At 36.9% G+C, this 20919-nt stretch overlaps 1 protein-coding gene across 1 annotated transcript; it reads right to left on the bottom strand.

The window, feature by feature from the left end:
• Nucleotides 1-1013: 1013 nt before the first annotated feature.
• Nucleotides 1014-9163, bottom strand: LOC117627269 (ABC transporter B family member 2-like). The gene is made up of 12 exons (XM_034359258.1): nt 8565-9163; nt 8430-8484; nt 8159-8334; nt 6713-6913; nt 6331-6590; nt 5128-5668; nt 4401-4780; nt 3724-4139; nt 3109-3350; nt 2779-3026; nt 2183-2595; nt 1014-1771 (listed from the first exon to the last, which is right to left on the bottom strand). The coding sequence occupies exons 1-12, from the start codon at nt 8886-8888 to the stop codon at nt 1224-1226; spliced, it is 3804 nt and encodes a 1267-aa protein (XP_034215149.1). The 5' UTR covers nt 8889-9163; the 3' UTR covers nt 1014-1223.
• Nucleotides 9164-20919: the final 11756 nt, after the last annotated feature.

Below are 20919 nucleotides of genomic sequence, written 5' to 3'. Positions count from 1 at the left end.
GCCTAGAATTTTTTTCATCTGCAGAGGTTCTGGATTTCTCACCTATATGGATTTTTACATCCAAATAATTTCGGATTACTCACCCATGAATTTGCATCCAAATGATTTTGGAGTTTCTCACCCATGGATTTGTATCCAAATGATTTATGGGTTTCTCACCAATGGCTTTGTGGCATGTCATGCCTAACACAGAAAAGAGAAATGAGATTACAGTATACTTGTAGCAATTTTTTCTTCTTCTCTGTATTGCTGTAATTTCACCAGCCGTCCTTTTCTTTTAATTCTCCACTTCTTTTTTTTTTTTCCTCGCTTGAGCAATCAACATGTTTGAATTTCAAATAAGTGCTAATAGGATTCCGCTAATTTTTAGGCCTATTATCTTTTATATCCAATTGGGATTTCCCTATTGGGTCAGGTCATTTCGGGGCAAGCGGATCATTTATGATGCACCATTTTGAAACACAACATATATCCCAAAATTTTGGAAACACATACTGGCTTGCATTTAACAAATTTTTTTTTCTTTAGAAAAAATGAATTTACTTTGATGATTTTTTTTATATCTCAACACTACTTACAACAGATGTTGTAAATTCTATATGGCCTACTGGTTCGTTATCTAGTTTACCAACTTCTTCTAATGCTTGGATACCATAATTTTCTGCGTGCTCAGTCAAGGTTCTCTATCATGTAAATCTGTTTGCATCCTATGAATGTTACTCTTATTTTTCTTATTTGGATCCTGGTCCAAATTTTGGCATCGAACACCATATTACAACAGATTTACGGCACAATTAGCCTGAACAAAGACAACATATAAATTTGAAATCCACTGAGGAGGTTGCATTTGGTTCTCGCTAGACAACAAAAATCTTAAATCTAGAACAACAATACCAAAAACAAAAATGCACAATTGGTTATTTCTTTCATTAGTTTTATGAATTTCCAATGTGTTTTTTCCTTTTCCACCACTTCTTGAAATACAAAGGAAAGGCTATATTGACACATTTGGATGCCATAAGAAATAGCACTTCATATTTGTACAGCAATCCCCAACATGTGTATATTATCATTATTCTCATACAATTGCAATCTCTCCATCTGATAAGTTTATATCATATATGGTAAAAGAGAAAAAAAAATTGAAAATGAAAAGAATTACAAAGATACAGTGATGAACAGAGCCCCCTACGTAAATTCGAGTAAACCTGTTCTCAATCTTGTTACTGTTGTGTGTTCTGTTGCTGAATGTTTATTAACTTGAAATATGCTCCCTTTCTGTTCTCAATAAGACTCGAATGACTTCCTTGCTCTACAATCTTCCCGTCTTGTATAACTGAAATTTCATCTGCATTTTGTATTGTGGACAGCCTATGTGCCACCAACACAGTTGTACGGTTCTTCATCAATCTGTCAAGAGCTTGTTGCACCACACGCTCAGACTCCACATCTAGAGCACTGGTGGCCTCATCTAATAACAAAATTTCCGGATTCTTTAAAACCGCACGGGCAATGGCAACCCTTTGCCTTTGACCACCAGATAGTTGCACCCCTCGCTCTCCGACTTTAGTTGAATAGCCCTCAGGAAGGGCACTGATAAAACTGTGGGCATTAGCAAGCTTCGCCGCTTCAATAACTTCTGCTTCAGAAGATCCATCTTTTCCATAAAGAATGTTTTCATATATTGATGTGGCAAACAGAGCTGGTTCTTGTTGAACCAGGCCAATGTGCTTTCGAAGAGACCTGATCTTGAGTTTCTTAATGTCTTTCCCTGCATGGTGTATCAACATTTAGATAAACCAACCAAATTGAAAGAAAATTACTTTTGCAGCATATTTAAAAGCTCTTGGAAAAAGAGAAGTTGAATGAATAATCATATGTTTTCAACATCAGAGAACAGATTCCTATAAGTTTTACGATGCAGAACACCAAGGTCCTAGGCTGATAAACTATTTAAACTTCCGCAGATCGTTGAATTATTTCAGAAATTTGCTCCGGAATTCTGTTTTGATCTTGCTTTTTCAAAGTTAACATGGATTTCCTTTTAAAATTGCACCAAGTATTTTTCTTCTATGTTTAACATGGATTTCCTTTAAAAATTGCATCAAGTATTTTCTTCTATGTTCAAATTTACTTGTTCCCAGTCAGAACAATAGAGCAAAGTTTTATGCACAAGACTTACCATCGATCGTGACTTTCCCAGTTGTTGGATCGTAAAATCGGAGTATTAGAGAAAGCACAGAGCTTTTACCAGAACCACTTTGCCCCACTAATGCCATGCTCTTGCCTGACCTGACTTTCAAACTGAAGTCCCTGAAAAGCAATACGTCTGGTCTTGAGGGGTAGCTAAAGTGAACACTCCTAAGCTCAATTGTGCCTTCCACTTTCGTAAGCTCTTCTCCTATGTCCCCCAGGACCTCGGTTCTACGATCCAAAACTTCAAGGACTGATGCCGCCATTTGGTTCCCTTTCAAAAGGTCGGGGGCTAACGCTAAAGTCTCACCCATTGCTAATGCCGTCACAATCAACACCATGAATGATTTCATGACAGATTTAAAGCTTGCAAGCTCCTTTCCCATCAAAACAGAACCATACCTGAACAGGAAGACGAGGGAGAAGAAAAGAAGCTATCAATTCACATGAAGCTCTTCGAACATGTGAAATAAAGTAAGGATACTAGAATATTAAAATACCATAAACCTAATGGAAAATTATTCATTATCCAACTTGCATTTTTTATGGCAAACATGGAGTGAAGAAGGAGGTAAAGCTACATACCACAAGGCCAGGCCATAGGATGAGAATATGAAGAACTGGGATACACCGTAGAATATGCCAGCAATCTGACCACGAGTAAATGAACGTCTAGAAGGCTCAACTAGCTCACGAGAATAAAGGTCGATGACTTTCTCCTCAGAACAAAATGCAGCAACAGTGCGCATGTTACTCACAGCTTCCCCAGCTAGCATGTTAGCTTTTAGATATGCTTTGCTCAAGTTTCCACCATAGCCTTGCATGAAAAGTTTCTGCAACAAAAGATAAAAACTGTTAGCATACTATAAATAAATGTCTTCCTTATCTCTTTAAAGCTACAGAAGAAAGTAGGACCTCGCTGATGTGACCACTGATGATCAACGGATATGTGGCTAAGACGACGAGTGTGATTCTCCAGTTCAAGATGAAGGCAATGATAAATGAGGCAACAACCAAACCCACATTCTGTAAAAGAATTGTTGACCGATCAACAACAATAGTTCTTAACAAAGTTGCATCACTTTCTAGACGCGACGAAAGCATAGAACTAGTGTTGTTTGTATCATCAAACCATCCGATCTCATTCCTCAAAATAGCTGCAATCAATTATAAGAGAAAATTAAAAAAGAGTAATCAATATCATACAATCTTATTCTAAGCTCAACGAAGGTAAACTTTACGTATGTATAATACAAATATGTTCCCACACGTACGCGTATATTAGTGCCATCAGACAAGACATAACAACGTGTTGTGATCTGTTTTTTTGAAATATATGAAGGACAATGCATTCTCAAGATGAAGGAAGGACACCAATGAAACATGAAAAATATATGTAAATATTTGGACTGATTGGACCTCAAGCCTTGAAGAGATCATACAAACAGCTTTCGAAGGGAAGAAGAACAGAACTTCAATTAACACCCTATATATGCAACTGGTATAATACAGTAATTGATTGTGACATACCAGAAAACATCTTTTCTCTAACACGAAGAGTGAGTCGCTCTCCCATAATTCCAAAACAAAGATGCTCTATGGCATGAACAATGACAGTTAAAACTGCAGCCCCGCAGAAGAGTAAAGAGATTTTTTTAATCTCACGACATGTTGTGTCCCAGTCCATGTAAAAGGAAACAAGAGCCTGAGAGACCCCAAGAGCAAAAAGAGGCATCTGAGCTCCGGCAATAAGGGCACCAATGGTGCCAATCACCCCATAATACCAGTCTGGTCCAACCATGGAATACAGTCTCCCTGCTGAAACATGTCTTGACTTTACAGTCTCTATTCCATCAGCACCAGCACGGCCAAGAGATTCTTTATCAGAACGGAAGCTGGCCCCGAAACTTGTTGTAGTGCGTGATAATTCTCGTGAATACCTTATACTGCAAAAGAAAATAGATATTATAAAGACATCAATGTCAGAGACGAATTTACAAGCTAAACACATTCAAGGCTTCCCATTATCCTCGCTTTTAAGTAGAGCATTAATATTTCAAAGTAAAGATTTTCTATAATTAGCCTCTAACAAACTCATTATAATACTTTTCAGAAATTATTCTACTCATTTCAAATAGTTGAAGTTGCTCTAGGCATCAGAATATTTCATATGAAGTCTCCTGGATGTATCACTTTCAACCAAGTACCTTAGTGGCCGACCCAAGTGAGGATCAAGTGAGGGGTGTCGTTGCAAAGAAGCTGTTTCTTGTAGTTGTACTAGTACTGCATAGACACCGTTCGGATTAGAAATGAGCTCCTCGTGACTCCCAGTTTCCACTATTTTCCCCTCTTGAACAACGGCAATTACATCTGCATTCCTAACAGTAGAAAGACGATGGGCTACTACTACTGTTGTTCGTCCCACCATGGCACGATCAAGAGCCTCCTGGACACTCTTCTCAGACTCTGCATCCAATGCACTTGTTGCTTCATCCAATAGAAGAATGGATGGATTCTTCACTATTGCACGTGCTATTGCAATTCTTTGCTTTTGTCCTCCTGAGAGTTGTATTCCTCTCTCACCAACCTGGAAAAGAACATTTAAGCATCAATCCATGAAAAGCGAAAAAGAAAAAGTCTCTAAGGTCCCATCTACTTCTCTACTATGTCTGCAGGCAATATCCATATATATCATGATTAATTCTTGGTCTTCACCAAGCATGCTCTTGTAAAGTTAGTGTTGAAGTGGCAAAGAGACTACTTTTCATTGTATAAAAATTCCTTTTGTTCCTCAAGCTATATGTTTCTACAGAAATTTTATGCACCATATGAAACTGGATCCAAGTAATAGATATCTGCAGTTGTATCCACATCTGCATCCAATTTATGCACAAGGAAAAACGCAAGTTCTTTAGAGAAATAACATATCATTACCTGAGTTTCGAATCTCTCTGGGAGGTTATTTATGAAAGAGAGAGCCTCTGAGAGTTTAGCTGCACGTGTGATCTCATCGAATGTAGCATCGGATTTTCCATAAAGAATATTTTCCCTAATGCTTGTTGCAAAAAGGGCAGGCTCCTGGTTTACCAGCCCAATCTGTTGCCTAAGCCACCTAAGGTCAAGCTCCCCAATATTATTTCCATCTAATAATATCTGGCCGGCAAGTGGCTCATAGAAGCGTTCAATCAAAGATATAACAGTACTCTTTCCAGACCCACTTCCTCCCACAAGGGCTACAATCTTTCCAGCAGGGATATCAAGATTGAGCTTGTTGAATATGGTAACATCGGGACGAGACGGGTAACTAAAACATATGTCCTTAAATTGGATGTGCCCCTCAATTTTGTTCAGCTTCTTGCCATTCTTGCTGCTGGATCGGCTTATTGTGTTCCTCTCTATCATTTCAAATATGGGATAGGCAGCTGCCTTAGCTCGAATGAATGCAGAGATGTCAGGTGCTGCCTGCCCCAGAGACCTTCCAATTAAAAAGCAAATAGTATCATTGAGTGAGACGTTGTGTAAATCGAAATTTTCTAAGCCACAATACATTCATCACAACTATAAACCCAGTCAAATGTCATATAAACATCTTGAGGTTTTCTACAGCTTTCCACATTTTATATAGTGAAATCTAACTGAAGCATTATGCCTTGCCCTCCACGCTCCAGTAGCTTACTCTTTCTATACAAAACCAAGTTCTATGATTACCGGTAAAATTTTGTTCATATTTTATAAATGACAACCTGATTATTCACCAAAGTTGGTAATGTACTTCAGGGAACTTTTGAAGCTTCTATTAACAACACAAAGTTGATGAAGTGCAACATACGTACGCTTCTAGATAGCTACATTATACTGCCTCCACTCAAATTCAAAAGAGATAAGAACTGGTGAATCAGAAATGCGTCCTAAGGCGTACTGATATGTGATTTTCATTGTCTTCACGTCCAACTCGTAGACTGAATTTTGCTAATCTAAAAATCTGAAATTATTGACTCAAAGATTCTGATCAAACAGTCAGTTTCATCCCACCTTGCGTGACCTTGTCATTAACTAATGCTCAACTTAATATATGTTCCGGACTTCCAGTACACATGTTGGTAAGAACAAGTTAAGATAGTAGAAAATAAAACTTACAGGCCAGCAATGACAACATTAAGCATGGTGGTGAAGGACTCGCCGCCATTGGCGATACCCTTGTGAACAACAATGCTGGTGAACCAAACAAGCAATGACCATGAAAGGAAAAGGGAGCAGTGCATGGAGCCAAGCCCAAGACCCTTTGCTAGTCCTGCTTTTCTCCCATACTTGTATGTATTCAAAAGAGCTGTCTTATACTCTCTTACTGCCTTCTCTTCTGCTGCAAATGCTTGCACAGTCCTCACATTTCCTATCACCTGATCAAATAATCACAAAAAGAATATAAATATATATCAAACAAAGCAGTATAAGGGATCCCTTTCCGGAAGAGAGAGGCCTAGCACTGAGACCAATTGTGAGAGAGGGAGAGAGAGGTGACCTCTTCAGCAATTTCTCCAGCCTTGACATAAGATTTGCGAACCCTTGCAATGAGACCAATTGTGACATATGCATAGACACCACCAGCAAGGGCAATTAATGGAACAATGGAGAGAGTGACCAGACTAATTTGCCATACCCTAACAAACCCTATTATGAATCCTGCTAGAAATCGGCTTATGTAGTGCATGAAGTTCCCTACCTGCATCATCATCCACCCTCATCATTCAACTATATATATATATATATATATATATATATATATGTATATATGTATAACATTAAAAACTGCAGAAATTTGTTAAATTTTTCACATTAATTAATTTATTTTTCCTATGCATACACACAAGAGCAATCATTGATCTTATAACCAAAAAACTTATTAAATAAGGTACAACGAAGTACGGAAATATCCTTTACGGATCTTATAACAAAATAAATCAAATTCAATCGACTCAAGAATTGTAACGAAAAATTACTAAACCTAATACAAGGTCATTTAAATTATGTCCTAAATTTTCTAATAAATTCACTACCATAATTGTTTCCTTAAAATTGTGATCGATTATTAAATCAGTAAATTGTCACCTTTTTACTTTTTGTTCTTATTCTCGATTTTAATAATGTTTTGGAGAAACAAAACATGGTCACATTACATGCTGGTCTGCCATGCTTCAAAATAGCCCATGACGAAGTGCAGTGACAGAAGATTGGATCGATTAGTAAGGATCTAAGATCTAATCTAATCGAAACACAATTAATGTTGCTCTAGATGTCCTAAATACTTTCTCCTCTTAAATTATTTCCGAAAAGAGAAGCCTATCCAGCTGGCAATTAAAGACAATGAAACACTCGACAGCCAACCAACCCCCTCAATCGACTTATAAATGCTGATAGCCTTGCATTTACTTCTGCACCGTCTCCGTCTCCAGAGAGAGAGAGAGAGCCCTGGAAATTAGATAAAGCTCACGCTGATTTTCACACGAAAATGGAATAAAAAAACCCTAGACAACAACAACTATTTTGACTCTCGTAAATCCCACTTCTTTCATTAATTCATCAACCTTTTTTCTTTACGCAAGGTTTAAATTGGTTATATGTGAAAATTATGGCGTGTAAATTGATGAACGTCGGGAGCCCATCTTGAAAATAATCCCAAACATCAAGAGGGTATTTTATCATTAAGATCTTTGTGACTGACGGTTTTAGACTTAAATTACTAATGCAATTCGTCGCCTTTTCTCAAAAAAGAAAGTTTTGAAAACAAATATTAAAAATAAAAATAAAAATTAGTTTGGAAACAAATGGTCCACTATTCTTATTAATAAGGTTGGACCTACCTTATGATAAATAAAAAAATTTATGCTTATGATTACAACCAGTAGGTAGTAGGTAGTAGGTTACTAATAATCATGATTTTGTGATATAATTAACATGAGAGCCTCACCTTCTCAGAAAGGGCATCTTGAACAACAATAATGTCACTTGTAATTGCAGATATCACCTCTCCTGTGGAAGCTTCAGTGTCAAAAAGACTTATATCTTGGTTAAGCATTGCCCTCAAGTATGCCATCCTCATTTTGGCCGCTTGCCTTTCCCCAGTATGCATCCAACAAGCCACCTCTACAGAAATATAAATATATATTTGCAACATTATTTTAAAAAATAAATAAATAAACCAAAATCTCTAATGGCTGATTTACAAAATCCAATCGTACCCGTCCATGAAGAAAACAATATAGCCACACTGAGATATACAAAATCCAAGGAGTACTGCAAGAAGAAGAATATAAGATGAAATTCAAGTCGAATATGAACAGACACAGACATGTATATATATATAATTAATATACCTTAGCAACTTTGGAAGAAGCTTCCTTGGGAAAGAGATAAGCCATGCCAATAATATTGATCAACTTGCCAAAGAAGATAAAGAAGACAGGGACAGAAGCACCATGAACACATGCGCCAACAGATCCGATAGCCATTAGAAAGTAGTCATAAGAATCAGCAAATGAGAAGAGCTTCAACAATGAAACCTTGCGCAGCTTATCTTTACTATTATTTTTAGCATTTCCTTCTCCTTCTTCTTCTTTCATCTTCTTCATCTCCTTCAACATGATACCTTCTGCCTCATGAGTAGTACCATTGCCGGAAAATGTGTCCGGCCGCGCCATTTATTTGCCTCAACTCTCTCAAGAAAGTGTTTGATAAAAGTGAATGAGCAATGTGTGTATGAGAGCTGAGGAAGAAGAAGAAGAGGTTGTGCACATGTGAAGGTTGTTTATGAAATTACAGCATATGGATGGGAGGATGGGTTCATTGAAATACAAACAAAAAAGAACCCCAAAAATTTAAAATAAAAAAGGAAATAAAAAGAGAGAAAAAAGTTAGATGAGTCATTAAGAGCTAGTCATAAGCAGCTTGGGTGGTTGACCATGTTATGTTACGGCAGCACTGTGGGCGAGATGAGCCAGTGGCAGTTGTGGTTATTACGCACCTTTCTCCACCCTATAATAACTGCGCTGAAATCAGACACTCTCTCTCTCTCTCTCTCTCTCTCTCTCTCTCTCTCTCTCTCTCTCTCTTTTATCTTTTTTGGGTCCAAAAACCAGATCGAAGGGATATTGGAGATTGCTATGAGACATTACTTCGATTATGTGAAAAAATTATTGTATGGTATTGGAATACAGATACATGATATAATTTGTTTGCATATTATAATATGGATGAACAGAAATTCGCTCTAAATTATTATATGATATTGAAACACCGTCAAGTGATATAATTCGTCTATGTGTTATAACATAGATGGGCGACAACTCTCTCTCTCTATAACGAATTTAATTTGGATGAGGTGGTTCTATGTGAGCTTAGGGGCCACCCCTTTGGCTTTGATGGCATATGCCCTACCGCTTGAGAAATAGTACAAATGCAAAGATAACCCAATTGTGAATAGCTACCAAAAGCAAGCCACATGAGGCATTATTGATCGGAAAAGCTTAGCTGGCCAAGTTTTATCCTATGTTATATGCAGTGGAGTATATTGCTGGTAAATTCTCTTCTTCTCCCAAACTTTGGAGCTGTCATAATAACATCGATTTCTTTAGGCCCACAATGAACCTGTGTATTAAAAGTATGAGGTGGCATCAAGGTACATAGGTAGTTCTGCTCATTTCAACCATTAAAGTTGTAATTATTGGTGGGTACGTGGGCATCATTATCATCACTCATCTTGGTTAAACCCTAGAAACAGGGGGTCAAATGTCTATCTAGCTTATTTTATGTTGCAAAGTCATAATCTTTTCTTGTTGTTGTCAAAGTCTTAATCTTTGATCAAATTTAGTAGCTTAACATGGTATCTTGTGTTGCCAAATCCAATCAATATATATAACCAGAAATAAGAAAAGATGAAAACAAAAAACAAAAAACAAAATGAAAACAAAGAAAAATGTTTCTTATTAGGAAATGTGAGCAAAAGTTGGTTGAACTCTTTCACATTCACCCATGCAGAAGTTTAAAACACCAAAGCACCCAATGAATATTTGTGTAAACCTTATTCTCTCAATCGCTTGTACTAAATTTAAAAAAAAAAATTATTTTATTTATTAACCATCCTCAACTAATGCAAGTAATCAAGTAAAATATTCCTCAGACCTGAATGGAGCATGCCGCTTTGATAATGTATTTTCCCCTGCCCTTAGTGAGGCCTTGGCAGCGAGAGAAAGGTTCGTTGTTGGCGGAGGAAATTTCTGGAGCTTGCCGCTTTGATCATTCCTACGTCAATGCACCAAGGGCCTGTTTGGTCTCTAGTTAGGATTGGATTGGAAATTTACAGTATGTTGAAGGAGGAAATGAAACAAACACAGAATAAGATCCAATTCAATTCTAAGCACCGAATAAGCCTCAAACCAATAAACTTCCTAAAAACAAACACATAATAAGATCTACAAAGAAAACGTCATTTCTCTACATTGTCTATTTGAAGAGTTGTTCTATATCAAAAAGTTAAGGGACAATTATATAATTTCTATTACCAATTAGTTTTGGGTGTAACTTCAACTTCCTTTAGTTTTGTCCACCATCTCAATGAACCTTCTATTGAGGGATATCTCAAATAATTTTATTTGAGGGACGCCCTTTAGGGTCCCCTACGAATTTTTTTTCAACGATCTAAATCATCTATTTTTTAAGTCTACATTCATAGATCATTCTTGCAAAAAATTAGACAAATCTGAAACCATTTCAACATTTAATTGTGTCATACAAAATCAATGAACATGATGCTTCAAGAAAGTACTAACATTTCAATAACTCAATTGGGTGGTCAAATAATATCGGATTCAAATGATTTTTGCAGAGATAATCTTTGAATGATTATCTACAAAATAGACGTTTGGATTAGTGAAATACAATGCGGAGTGGGCCCCACAAGAGTGTCCTTCAAATAAACTTATTTGAAGGATTCCTCAATGAAAGCTCTCTATGTATATATATATATATATATATATATATATATATATATGGGGGCGGATCCGTGGCACCATATTTTTGACACAAGTTTTGACACAATTTTTGGGCCATTAGATTACTCAACTTTTAATGGTTGAGATTAAACATGACATGGCAAAACAATATTTTTTTTCTTTAATTAATATTTATACATTGGGATTAAAATTCTGATACCATATTAATTAAGAATTCATTCTCTCTCATCTCATTAATTATCCTTAATTAATTCATCCTCTCTTTTTCTCTACAGAAAATTGACGCCTCCTCCTTTTCTCCTCTCTCTCTCTCTCTCTCGTCCCCAAATCAACTTCTTAATTAATATTTGCATTCTCTCTCTCTCTCTCTCTCTCTCTCTCTCTCTCTTCCCCAAATCAGCTTCTTAATTAATATTTGCATTGTGGTTTCATTTCATATCCATTTTCCTCCTAAATTTCTTCCTTTCACTTTTTTTTTTTTTTTTAATGTCTAAGAGGTGAAAGACTTGATTGTCATCAGATAATTTATTCAGTGAAATACATTGATCAAAGCTATAGGCAAACTTGACTGATTTCATATCATTTTCATTTGCCGATTCAATTAAAGAACTGAGAGAGAGAGAGAGAGAGAGAGAGAGAGAGAGAGAGAGAGAGAGAGATTAGATGACCAAGAAAAAATGGATATTATCAAGAAGAGAGATTACATTTCCAAGAATAAAGGGAGAGAGAAAATAATTTTATTTTATTTTTATGAGAGAGAAAATAAAATTAATGATTGTTTATTTAAAACATTAAAACTATTTGCCATGTTAGATTTAATCTCAACCATTAAAAGTGGAGTAATCTAATAACCCAAAAATTATATCAAAACTTATGTCACGGATCCGCCACATATATATATATATATATATATATATATATATATATTGACTCTTTATAGGTCGAATTAGAAATAGAGATTCATGCAAAACAAGTAGTTGCATCTGGCATTAAATTTATTTCAAGTTCTGAGTTCTACGGGTAACGGGACCGATGAAGATGTCTTGACAAAAGAGGCTCGTATGAGAAAGACGGTGCCCTCGCAACTGCAATCAGGTTGTACACGCCATGCCTTTAATTGTAATGACTTTTGAGCTTGGATTGGCTCAACATCCTCTTTCAAATCAAAACTATGTTGTTGTAAATGCTGGCATATCCCAACGGCATGCATATTTTGAAGCCATAAAAATAATAATAATAATAATAATAATCAACTTTCGTTTTGACTTTCGATTTGAGGATTAAATCCCGGCAAAACATGGACATAGAATCCCATCAAACATGTGTATAAATGATTGTCTAAATTATTCTAAATCAATCAAATTTATAAAAAAAATAGCTTTTAAACTTGAATATTAAGAAATGAGTGGACTCACTATCCCAACCAACTTACTTAACACCACATCTACCCAAAAAAAAAAAGACAAATGAAAAGATATTTAGTTGTTATTAACGAAATAGACGAACACGGCGCTTCAAAAATTTATTAAAATTACAATAATTTATTTTAGTTCAAATCATCTAAGGAATTCAAGCGATTTTATAGAGATATATGTTGAATATAAGTCTCACATCAAAAACTTGACTAAAGAATACAAGATATAATGAATGATTCTACTACTAATATCACCGAGACTTTTTGTGATAAAATTCCACACTATTGGCTTTGTGGGTAGTTAAGTTGGGAACAATATCCGTGTTGCTAGTAGTGGGTCATTGACTTGTCTTCCTGAAATTAACAATATCCCTCAAATAATTATTTTTTTTTTATAAAAAAACTCATCAATCAAAACAATGATTTATGCTATTTGGGTTTGTGGAATTTTCATCTTGACAACTAAGGTCAAAACGCTTTTATGAAGTTAGTTGTTCATTAGAAATTGCAATTCCCATTATCTTTATCTAATCTGAATAAGAGACAACAACACTGTTTGCAAACCTTATCTCAATACTGTAGGTTTGAGGGGGGTGGTTACACATAAAAATCGTGATGATGCTCACTTATTACATGTACAAATAGTGATATGTCATCGTCTGGACGTATTATCAACTCTTTCTCTTCCACTTCCTTTCTTCATTCACATGGTATCTCAGCAACTTGATCTAAATCATAAATTTACTTCCATCGGCTTGTCCTATTTTGCATCATAGTCTCCTTCATTGAATTTGTTCCCTAGAAAGATAAAATTAGAGAAATAAAGTAGGTGCCAAGAGCACATCCTTATTTATCATTTTCTATCGTATCACACGTCAAAACGGAGAAACGAAATTGCTTCGCTAGGCTCCATTCGGATGGAAGGATTACAAATGTTAGAGAATTATTTAATACGACATAGTCATATGTCTGCGAACTTTCACCACTCAACCATGGGACAAAAAATTGTGGCTGTATCTCAGAAACTTCTCAGTTCCAAGGGTGCCTACTGATGTTGTTGTTGTATGTGAATCTGAATCATAAAAAGAATAGCATTGTGAACATGTGTCAATTGATTTTGCTTTTTATTTTAATTTTTCTAATATGAAAAATGATTAATTTACTATATTATCCAATGATTAATGAATAGTAGTTTCATTTCTTAACATTTTTATTTTTATTTAATTATATTTTATATGAGAGAATAATGCAGCAAGAAAAGAACAGTGGAGAGGTGGAGAGGTGGGCAAATGAGGTGGTCATAGTAGTTGGAAGGAATTTAAATGCTGTGAAGGACCAACAACTAGTTGGTGTAATTCAATGCTTGGCTACACTACACAATAGCCTATGCCCTCTCTAGTCTTTGCCACCTCACACACATGCTTCAATCTTATTACATCTTATTACAGTGAGTTCAGGATTTCTCACTACTTGTATGCTTAGATCAAATATAATTTTCATTTGGACTTTATGCAACAAGATTGGGATGTGGTCCAACAGGATTAGGACTTTACTAGACCAAGTCTCAATCCTATTTTTGGTCTATTACAAACACTTAATAAATGCCACAATCACTATATATATGCTAATTATTGTTGGGGGGTGATTACAAGTTAACGTCGGAGCATCAATAGGTGCAAGAGCGGTGGAAGTGGAAAGTTGGGTACCAAAAAAAAAAATAAAAAAAATAAAAAAAATCATTTGGATACACAGTCTAAATAATTTTTATTTCGATTTTATGTAACAAGTTTGGGATTTGGTCCAATAGGGTTAGGACTTTAGGCAATTTGCCGAGAGGGAGGGCTATATTTAGCCCTCTAAAAAATAATTTTATAAGGAATAGTGTTAGGCTACATTTTATCCGTCTCCAACAGCAAAGTGCTAAAATTAATCTTTTAATAGTTTTTAGTATATTATGTAAATTTATTAGTTAATTTAATTAAACTACTATTTATAAATAAATAAAAACCTTAAAAATTCATTTAAAAACAAAAAAAGATCAATCTAAAAACAACAACTTAAACATTAAATTAAAAACAACAACTTAAATATTAATTTAGAAACAACAACTTAACAATTAAAAATAATCATCATCTTCTCCCGGAATTGTAGGATGATAGTTGGATGTTGAATCCGAATTCGGAAACAACTCACATGCACAGTGTCGGTCTCGAATTTCTCTGTTTTTAAAGTCAAAATACTCCTTTAAAAATTTCCCACCAATGATGAAGTTTAAAGGCTTTTTTGGCATCTTCCTTATATATAATATGTAAAATGATGAAGATGTTGTCAAAAATTTGTATAGCCCTCTCTTTTTTTGTAGCCCTTTGTGTAGCTCACTCTTGGAGATGGGTTTTGGGAATTTTGGGCTATATCTGAGGATATAGGCCTCACTTGGAGATGGCCTTGCTGGAACAAGTCCCAATCCTATTTTTGTTCTACCCATTAAACAAGGCCTATTACAAACACTTAATAAATGTGACAATCACTTGATATATGTGCTAATTATTGTTTGGGGGTGATTAAGAGTTAAGGTTGTGTGCATAAACTAAGAAATTGTTTTTACCTGGTTTTATTTCTCAAATAAGATTACATTAAACCCAAGCCCAACCTCTTTCTTTCAGAAACAAAGAAAATGGCTTTTTGGACTTGGGTCAGTAATGGGCAAAACCCTCTCAAAAGGCCATAGTATATAAAGGTCCTAGCTTTATTCCACACTAAAGTTAAGAAAATAGGTAACTGTTACCTATTGACCCACGTGAGGGTTTGAAGAGAGGTTATCAAGGAATTAAAAAGTAAGTGGGGCCCACACAAAATTAGGAATTAAATTCTTGGGTGGGATGTGGTATTCTAATTTTGGGAGAGCTAACCCATTATGAATTCATCTTTTTTACCCGTTAAATCCTCACAGAATTTTAAAATTTTAAAATTTGTCATCTACTTTAACCCAACAACAAGGACATTTTAGTAGTTAGTACCACTCCTACCCCAATTCCATATGGTTTAGTAAACACCTTTAATAGGATTTCAGAATCTAACTCCCCTTCATCCATATGGTTTAGTAAACAAGTTCAATATGAATCCAGAATCTAATTCTCCTCAATCTAACTCCTCCTCAATTTAATTCCTCATAATCCAATTACAGATTAGTAAACATGCTATAAATGAGTCCTAAAATTTAATACATTGAAACAAACACAAAAGAAATTAAAAGCACAAGTTTAACTAAAAACAAAAAACAAAATCATAAGCTAGAAGGGTACATGTAATAACCCAAACCTTAATTAATATTTAACTATTAAACTATTAAGAGGAAAGGACACGTTTGCCCTTAGAATATTCTAGTAAAGGAAAAGTTGACTTTTTGACCGAGAAAGAATTTGACTATTCCACTTGCATTTTGCGTAGAGCGCGACGAAACGAGTCCGTGGACTCGAATCGGAGTTCTAACGAAGAAAATACGGTCAAAATACTTAGAAGAGCAAAACGGTAATTTTGAAATCAGGATTTAAAAAAAAAATCTGACTCTCTCTCTCTCTCTCCCTCACTCTTCTTCCTCAGACCACAGCCCCCCCTCCCCTGTTTTTTTTTTTTCTAACCCGTCACCTTCAAACCTCCATAACCACCGCCACACTCCACTCCAATCAACGGGACCGGACCCAATCGAACCACCGCCGCTTCCTCTTCCTTTCCCGACTGGTCCCTGCCCTTGGAACAGCTATTTTTCGCTGGAAAAAGCTTGGAATCACGCCGGAGTTGATAGAACTTCCAAGCTTTCGTTCTCCTTCATCCGGCCACCAAATCGGACGAGTGAGGTATGGTTTTCTAGCTATTTTCCATGCTCTAGATGTTGGTTGGGTAAGATTCCAGAAATTCAAAGCGTAGATCGTTTGATGTTTCAATCTAGGTTTCAGCCGGTTTTGAGAGTGTGATTTCGGCCACCTTTTGGATTAGGTCCAAGAACAAAAGTGGTTCCAAAATGGGTGTTTTACCTAAGTTAGGAGTTTGGGCCGCCAGGAATTTCTCAAGCCACCCACGCCCTGCCGAAGCATGGGCAGTTTGGTGGGGACCACACTCAGTCCTAGAATGATCCTCGTGTTGTCACGAGCGCGTAAGAATTCCTGGATCTTAATTTGGATAACGTTTGAACCCTGAACGGATTTCGCATCTTATGTGATTTCCGGGTTCAATAGTTTTGAGCCATTGATCGTGCGTTTGTGACCAAACCAACCCTCCGTTTGAGACCAGACTCATGGGACTTGTGTCCTAGGTTTAAAGGAACGCTAATGTGGGTATAGGAGTAACTTTATTTGGATGCACGCACTTCTAGGAGCCGGGGGTCAGGGTTTTATTTAAATATTTATATTGAGCTGTTTTATTAATATATATTATTATGGTACTTGAATCAAGCACCCGAGCACCAGTTGACCCGCAGGAGAGACCTCCAAAAGGTCCAGCGAGTTCGGACGAGCTGTGAGTGGACTCTTTGTTTTTATAAATGAATTTATGCTATTCAGTTACAGTATTTGATCTTGAATAAGTTTTATTAAAAAATTAGTATTTTATTAGTTGATATATGCTTTTAAATGTTTTGAATTCACATACTACCGAGTGAGATATCCGTTATGGATATAGAAAAAGGAATTTTAGCTAAATAACAGATAAATGGCAGCAAAGTTCTAGATTTAACATAAATTCAGTTATTTAGCATATTTTTTCAAAGATTTTTAAATTTTCTTAGGCCACCTTAAGTACCCAGTTATAGAAACAGGTTGCCTTCGGTATATGTTGCCTTCGGATATGACGATGTGTACGGACATCCAGGTTGCCTTCAGTTTTGTCAGCGCGCTTGACATTTGCCTCACGAGTTTTGAGGATGCCCGGACCGTGAGAGCCAGGAATGCGGATTAGGCTGACTACGGTCCCCTGAATCCTGCCAGTTTGTGGCTCGGGTTGACTTTGTGTCACTGAGACCTGCCAGGGGAATTGACGGATTATCATGAATTGACGGATATCAGGAATTGACAGAATTTAAGGGTTACACCTTGATGGTAGTTTTAAACTGATTTCAGTGCTTTTAAGAGTTTAAAAAAGATATGAGTATGCTTGACATATATATATATATATAAGTGCATTGATTTCAGTATGTATATGATTAAAAGAATGAATTAGTTTTGTATAACTGTTTTTACAGTGGGGTTAGTATGTTCTTATGCTATTTTTCTTAAAACTTTATTTTTGGGTCCACTCACCTTTTAAATGTTTTGCACCCCAGGCCGTAGAAGTGCATCTGAAAGCCACCACAGGGCAGTTTCCGCTTCTTGCATCTCGTCAGCTTAGTGTAGGGTCCTTAACCCTCCAAATGCTCTTCTTGTAAATTAATCTGTATAGATGCTCTGATATTGCCCATGGGCTCAAACTTTACTATTGATTGTATATAAATATGCATGCTGGAAGTTGGGTTGTGTATATATGCTTGTCTTGACAGGTGCAATTTTGGGGATTGAACAAATTACAGGGGAGACTCTGCCGAATTTTCGGTAGAAGTCAAGGCTAAAATGAAATTAAGTTTGTAACCAGAAGGGCAACCAGGTCATTTGTGCTCCGCACCTGCCAGGTGTCGATCACGAACAGGGTTCGGCTCGGATTCCAAAGGGGAATTTGGGTCGGGTCCTGTCAGTACAAAATAATATACAATTATGCACTGATCACAAAATAAGGTTATTTCTTACTTCAGTACTACTGAGGCAGAAATCCATGTCTGAGCCCTTTCAGAATAAGGCTCCACTTCCCCTGCTCCAACTGGTTCCTTTAGAAGAACTTCTCCAACACTAGGAATTGGGCTTGAAGATGCCACTGGTTCTAATGGAGAGGAAGGAGGGGAAGGAATCTACAGACAAATAAATTAAGATCAGCAGCGACAATTCCATGGTTTCTACTAATCAACATATAACTAGCCATAAAGGAATACCTGGGGGCAACAGTGGTTGACTTTAGAGTATTTGCAGGTGAAGTCCTTGCCCGCTTGCTTTGAGCAATGTCAGGCTGAATCTGGCCCACATCGCCACCACTCACAGACTCTTTAGGCAAATACCTCTTTCTGGTACCCAGTTTTTCAACTGCATCAAACAAAGGAACAATTCAGAATCCATGCAATTAGGAAGAGAAATTCCTAGAGATCACGAATATGGTTTCTTTTGCCTCTACCTGAAGAGGAAAGAAAAAGAGGTACATCAGAATCAGGCATGCTAGTCTTTGAAGGGCTAGCAGCCTTGGCAGCCGCAGAAATAGAAGGTACTGTCTTCACCAAATTTCGCTTTCTTTGAACAAAAATAAGAGCTTTTGGCCCAACAGACCCTGAACCTTCACTAGCAGCTTTGCCTTTCTCAATCGCCAGCTTGCTGACTGGACAGAAAGTCTGGTAACTTGTGCCAAGAACAAACAGCAAACAAAAGCCAACTAAAAATAAAAAACAAGTTCAAGTCTAACCCAACTAAGAACTTTCCTTACCAATCATTGGAAATTTGTTATCCTTTGCTATTTGAGTAAGAAGTGCTTGTTTTTCTCTCTTGCCAAGCTCCAGGCAAAAAGGGAAACCTTCGAACACCTTTTTATATGCAGCTTCTATGGCCCTGAATCGGCCTTGGTAGTGATCCTACCAAGCCTTAAAGGCCTCGATACAACAGGAATCAGGCTTATAGGACTTTACCTCCAAAGCCTGGGTAGAATCCACATACTTAGCCCTAATTCCCAAGAGATTGTCTCGGCTCAACTTGGGGAATCTATAAGATGAACCCTTGTTGACTAGAAAATAATTCAACTTGAGGATTACTTAGTGGCATCCAAGCTGTTTGCGGAAAAACTTTGGGTTATAAGCCTCTACACCATATTGGTAATTTCTGGTGTCCATTTTTCCACCGCAGGGAAAATCTCGTGATTAAAGACACCAGAATATCTCCATATTCTCAAAATCCATGGCCTATTAGCATCCTTAGGGCCATGATAAATAAGTTTCTTCTTAAACCAAGAGTAGCCTTTCTTCAGACTCATGAGCCATTAAGCAACATGTCTGGTCTTTCTGCCCATAAAGAATGTGAAGCACTCTTCAGTTGTCTTCCCAGAAATCGGGCTCAAAACCAAGTCCCTCAAAGGCACCACCTCATGGGATGTCTGTAGTTTTTGTCCCATCAACTCTGGAAACGACCATTGGAGCCAAACTTGGACTATCATAAAGGTCCTTTTACATTAAGGTTGATGGGCTCAATGGTCGCTTCTCTTAGACCTCTTTAGATGGAGGCTCAGATCAAAGGCGCAGTAGCAATGTCTCTGTAAGTGGCCAAACCCCCTGCCAACTGAAGCCACTCCATGGTAATGCAGTTTGTAAAATCCCGACCCAAATTTAAGTATTCATTTAATTTAATTAATTTAATAAAGTATAAAATTACAATTTTTCCCTTGGGGATAGGAGTATTTTGTTCACTTTTAATCCAGGAAGATTTTGGGAAAATGAATCCGTAGACACTTAATGGTCTCAAATCGGAGTTGTAACTAAGAAGTTATGATCAACGGAAGCCCAGTGACACAACCGTAAATATTTCGAAGTTCAGTGTTTAAAATATCAAATTCCTCTTTCTCTCTCTTCCTCTCTCTCTCTCTCTCTCTCTCTCTCTCTCTCTCTCTTACGAATCTGCCTCTTTCTCCTCCTCCACGAATAGCAGATTTTAGACAAAGATATCTCCGCCGTCCGACCACCAAAACCGGTGCTACAACTTCCAAACTCGTCGTCTCTCTCCCCTCTTTCCATACATACCCATATCTAGCCATGATTCCAAGCGATGAAACCAAAAATTGAACGAAAAAAGAGACAAAAAAACTGGCTGTTTCAAAACGTGGCTGTCGGCGGCTTTTCTGGCCAACTCCGACCACCACCAGCCACCAATTGACTACCAAAACACTTCCTTACCTTCCCTCGGTAATTTCCCTCAAAGACTCGACGTGATTTTGTCCCGAAGTCATTGAATCCAAACTTAGAAATTTCTAGGTTTTTCAAAGAGAAAATCGTTCTTTTGAGGCTTTAACGGCCAAATCTTCGACTCAAATATAAAACTTACTCCTCTTGATGTGCTTGATCTTTTGACATAGGTCTTGACTGGCGGTTTGGAGATTTTCCAATTGCCGGAAATTACTCGGGCCACCCATGGGCTGTCGGCTCTTGTGGTAGGGTGTGGGCCACTTTGTGGAGGGCCATTTGGTCCTAAAATGATCGCC

The sequence above is a fragment of the Prunus dulcis genome, chromosome 5, assembly GCF_902201215.1.
Source record: "Prunus dulcis chromosome 5, ALMONDv2, whole genome shotgun sequence".
Lineage (NCBI taxonomy): Eukaryota > Viridiplantae > Streptophyta > Magnoliopsida > Rosales > Rosaceae > Prunus > Prunus dulcis.
The sequence above is the reverse complement of the archived record's forward strand: the minus strand, read 5'-3'. Positions and strand labels throughout refer to the sequence as shown.

Coding starts and splice junctions, on each gene's coding strand:
- LOC117627269 (XM_034359258.1), bottom strand. CDS start 8,888: ATGGCGCGGCCGGACACATTTTCCGGCAATGGTACTACTCATGAGGCA. Junction 3,351..3,723: donor TAGAGAAAAGATGTTTTCTG/GTATGTCACAAT, acceptor AATTGATTGCAG/CTATTTTGAGGAATGAGATC. Junction 1,772..2,182: donor TGGGAAAGTCACGATCGATG/GTAAGTCTTGTG, acceptor TACACCATGCAG/GGAAAGACATTAAGAAACTC.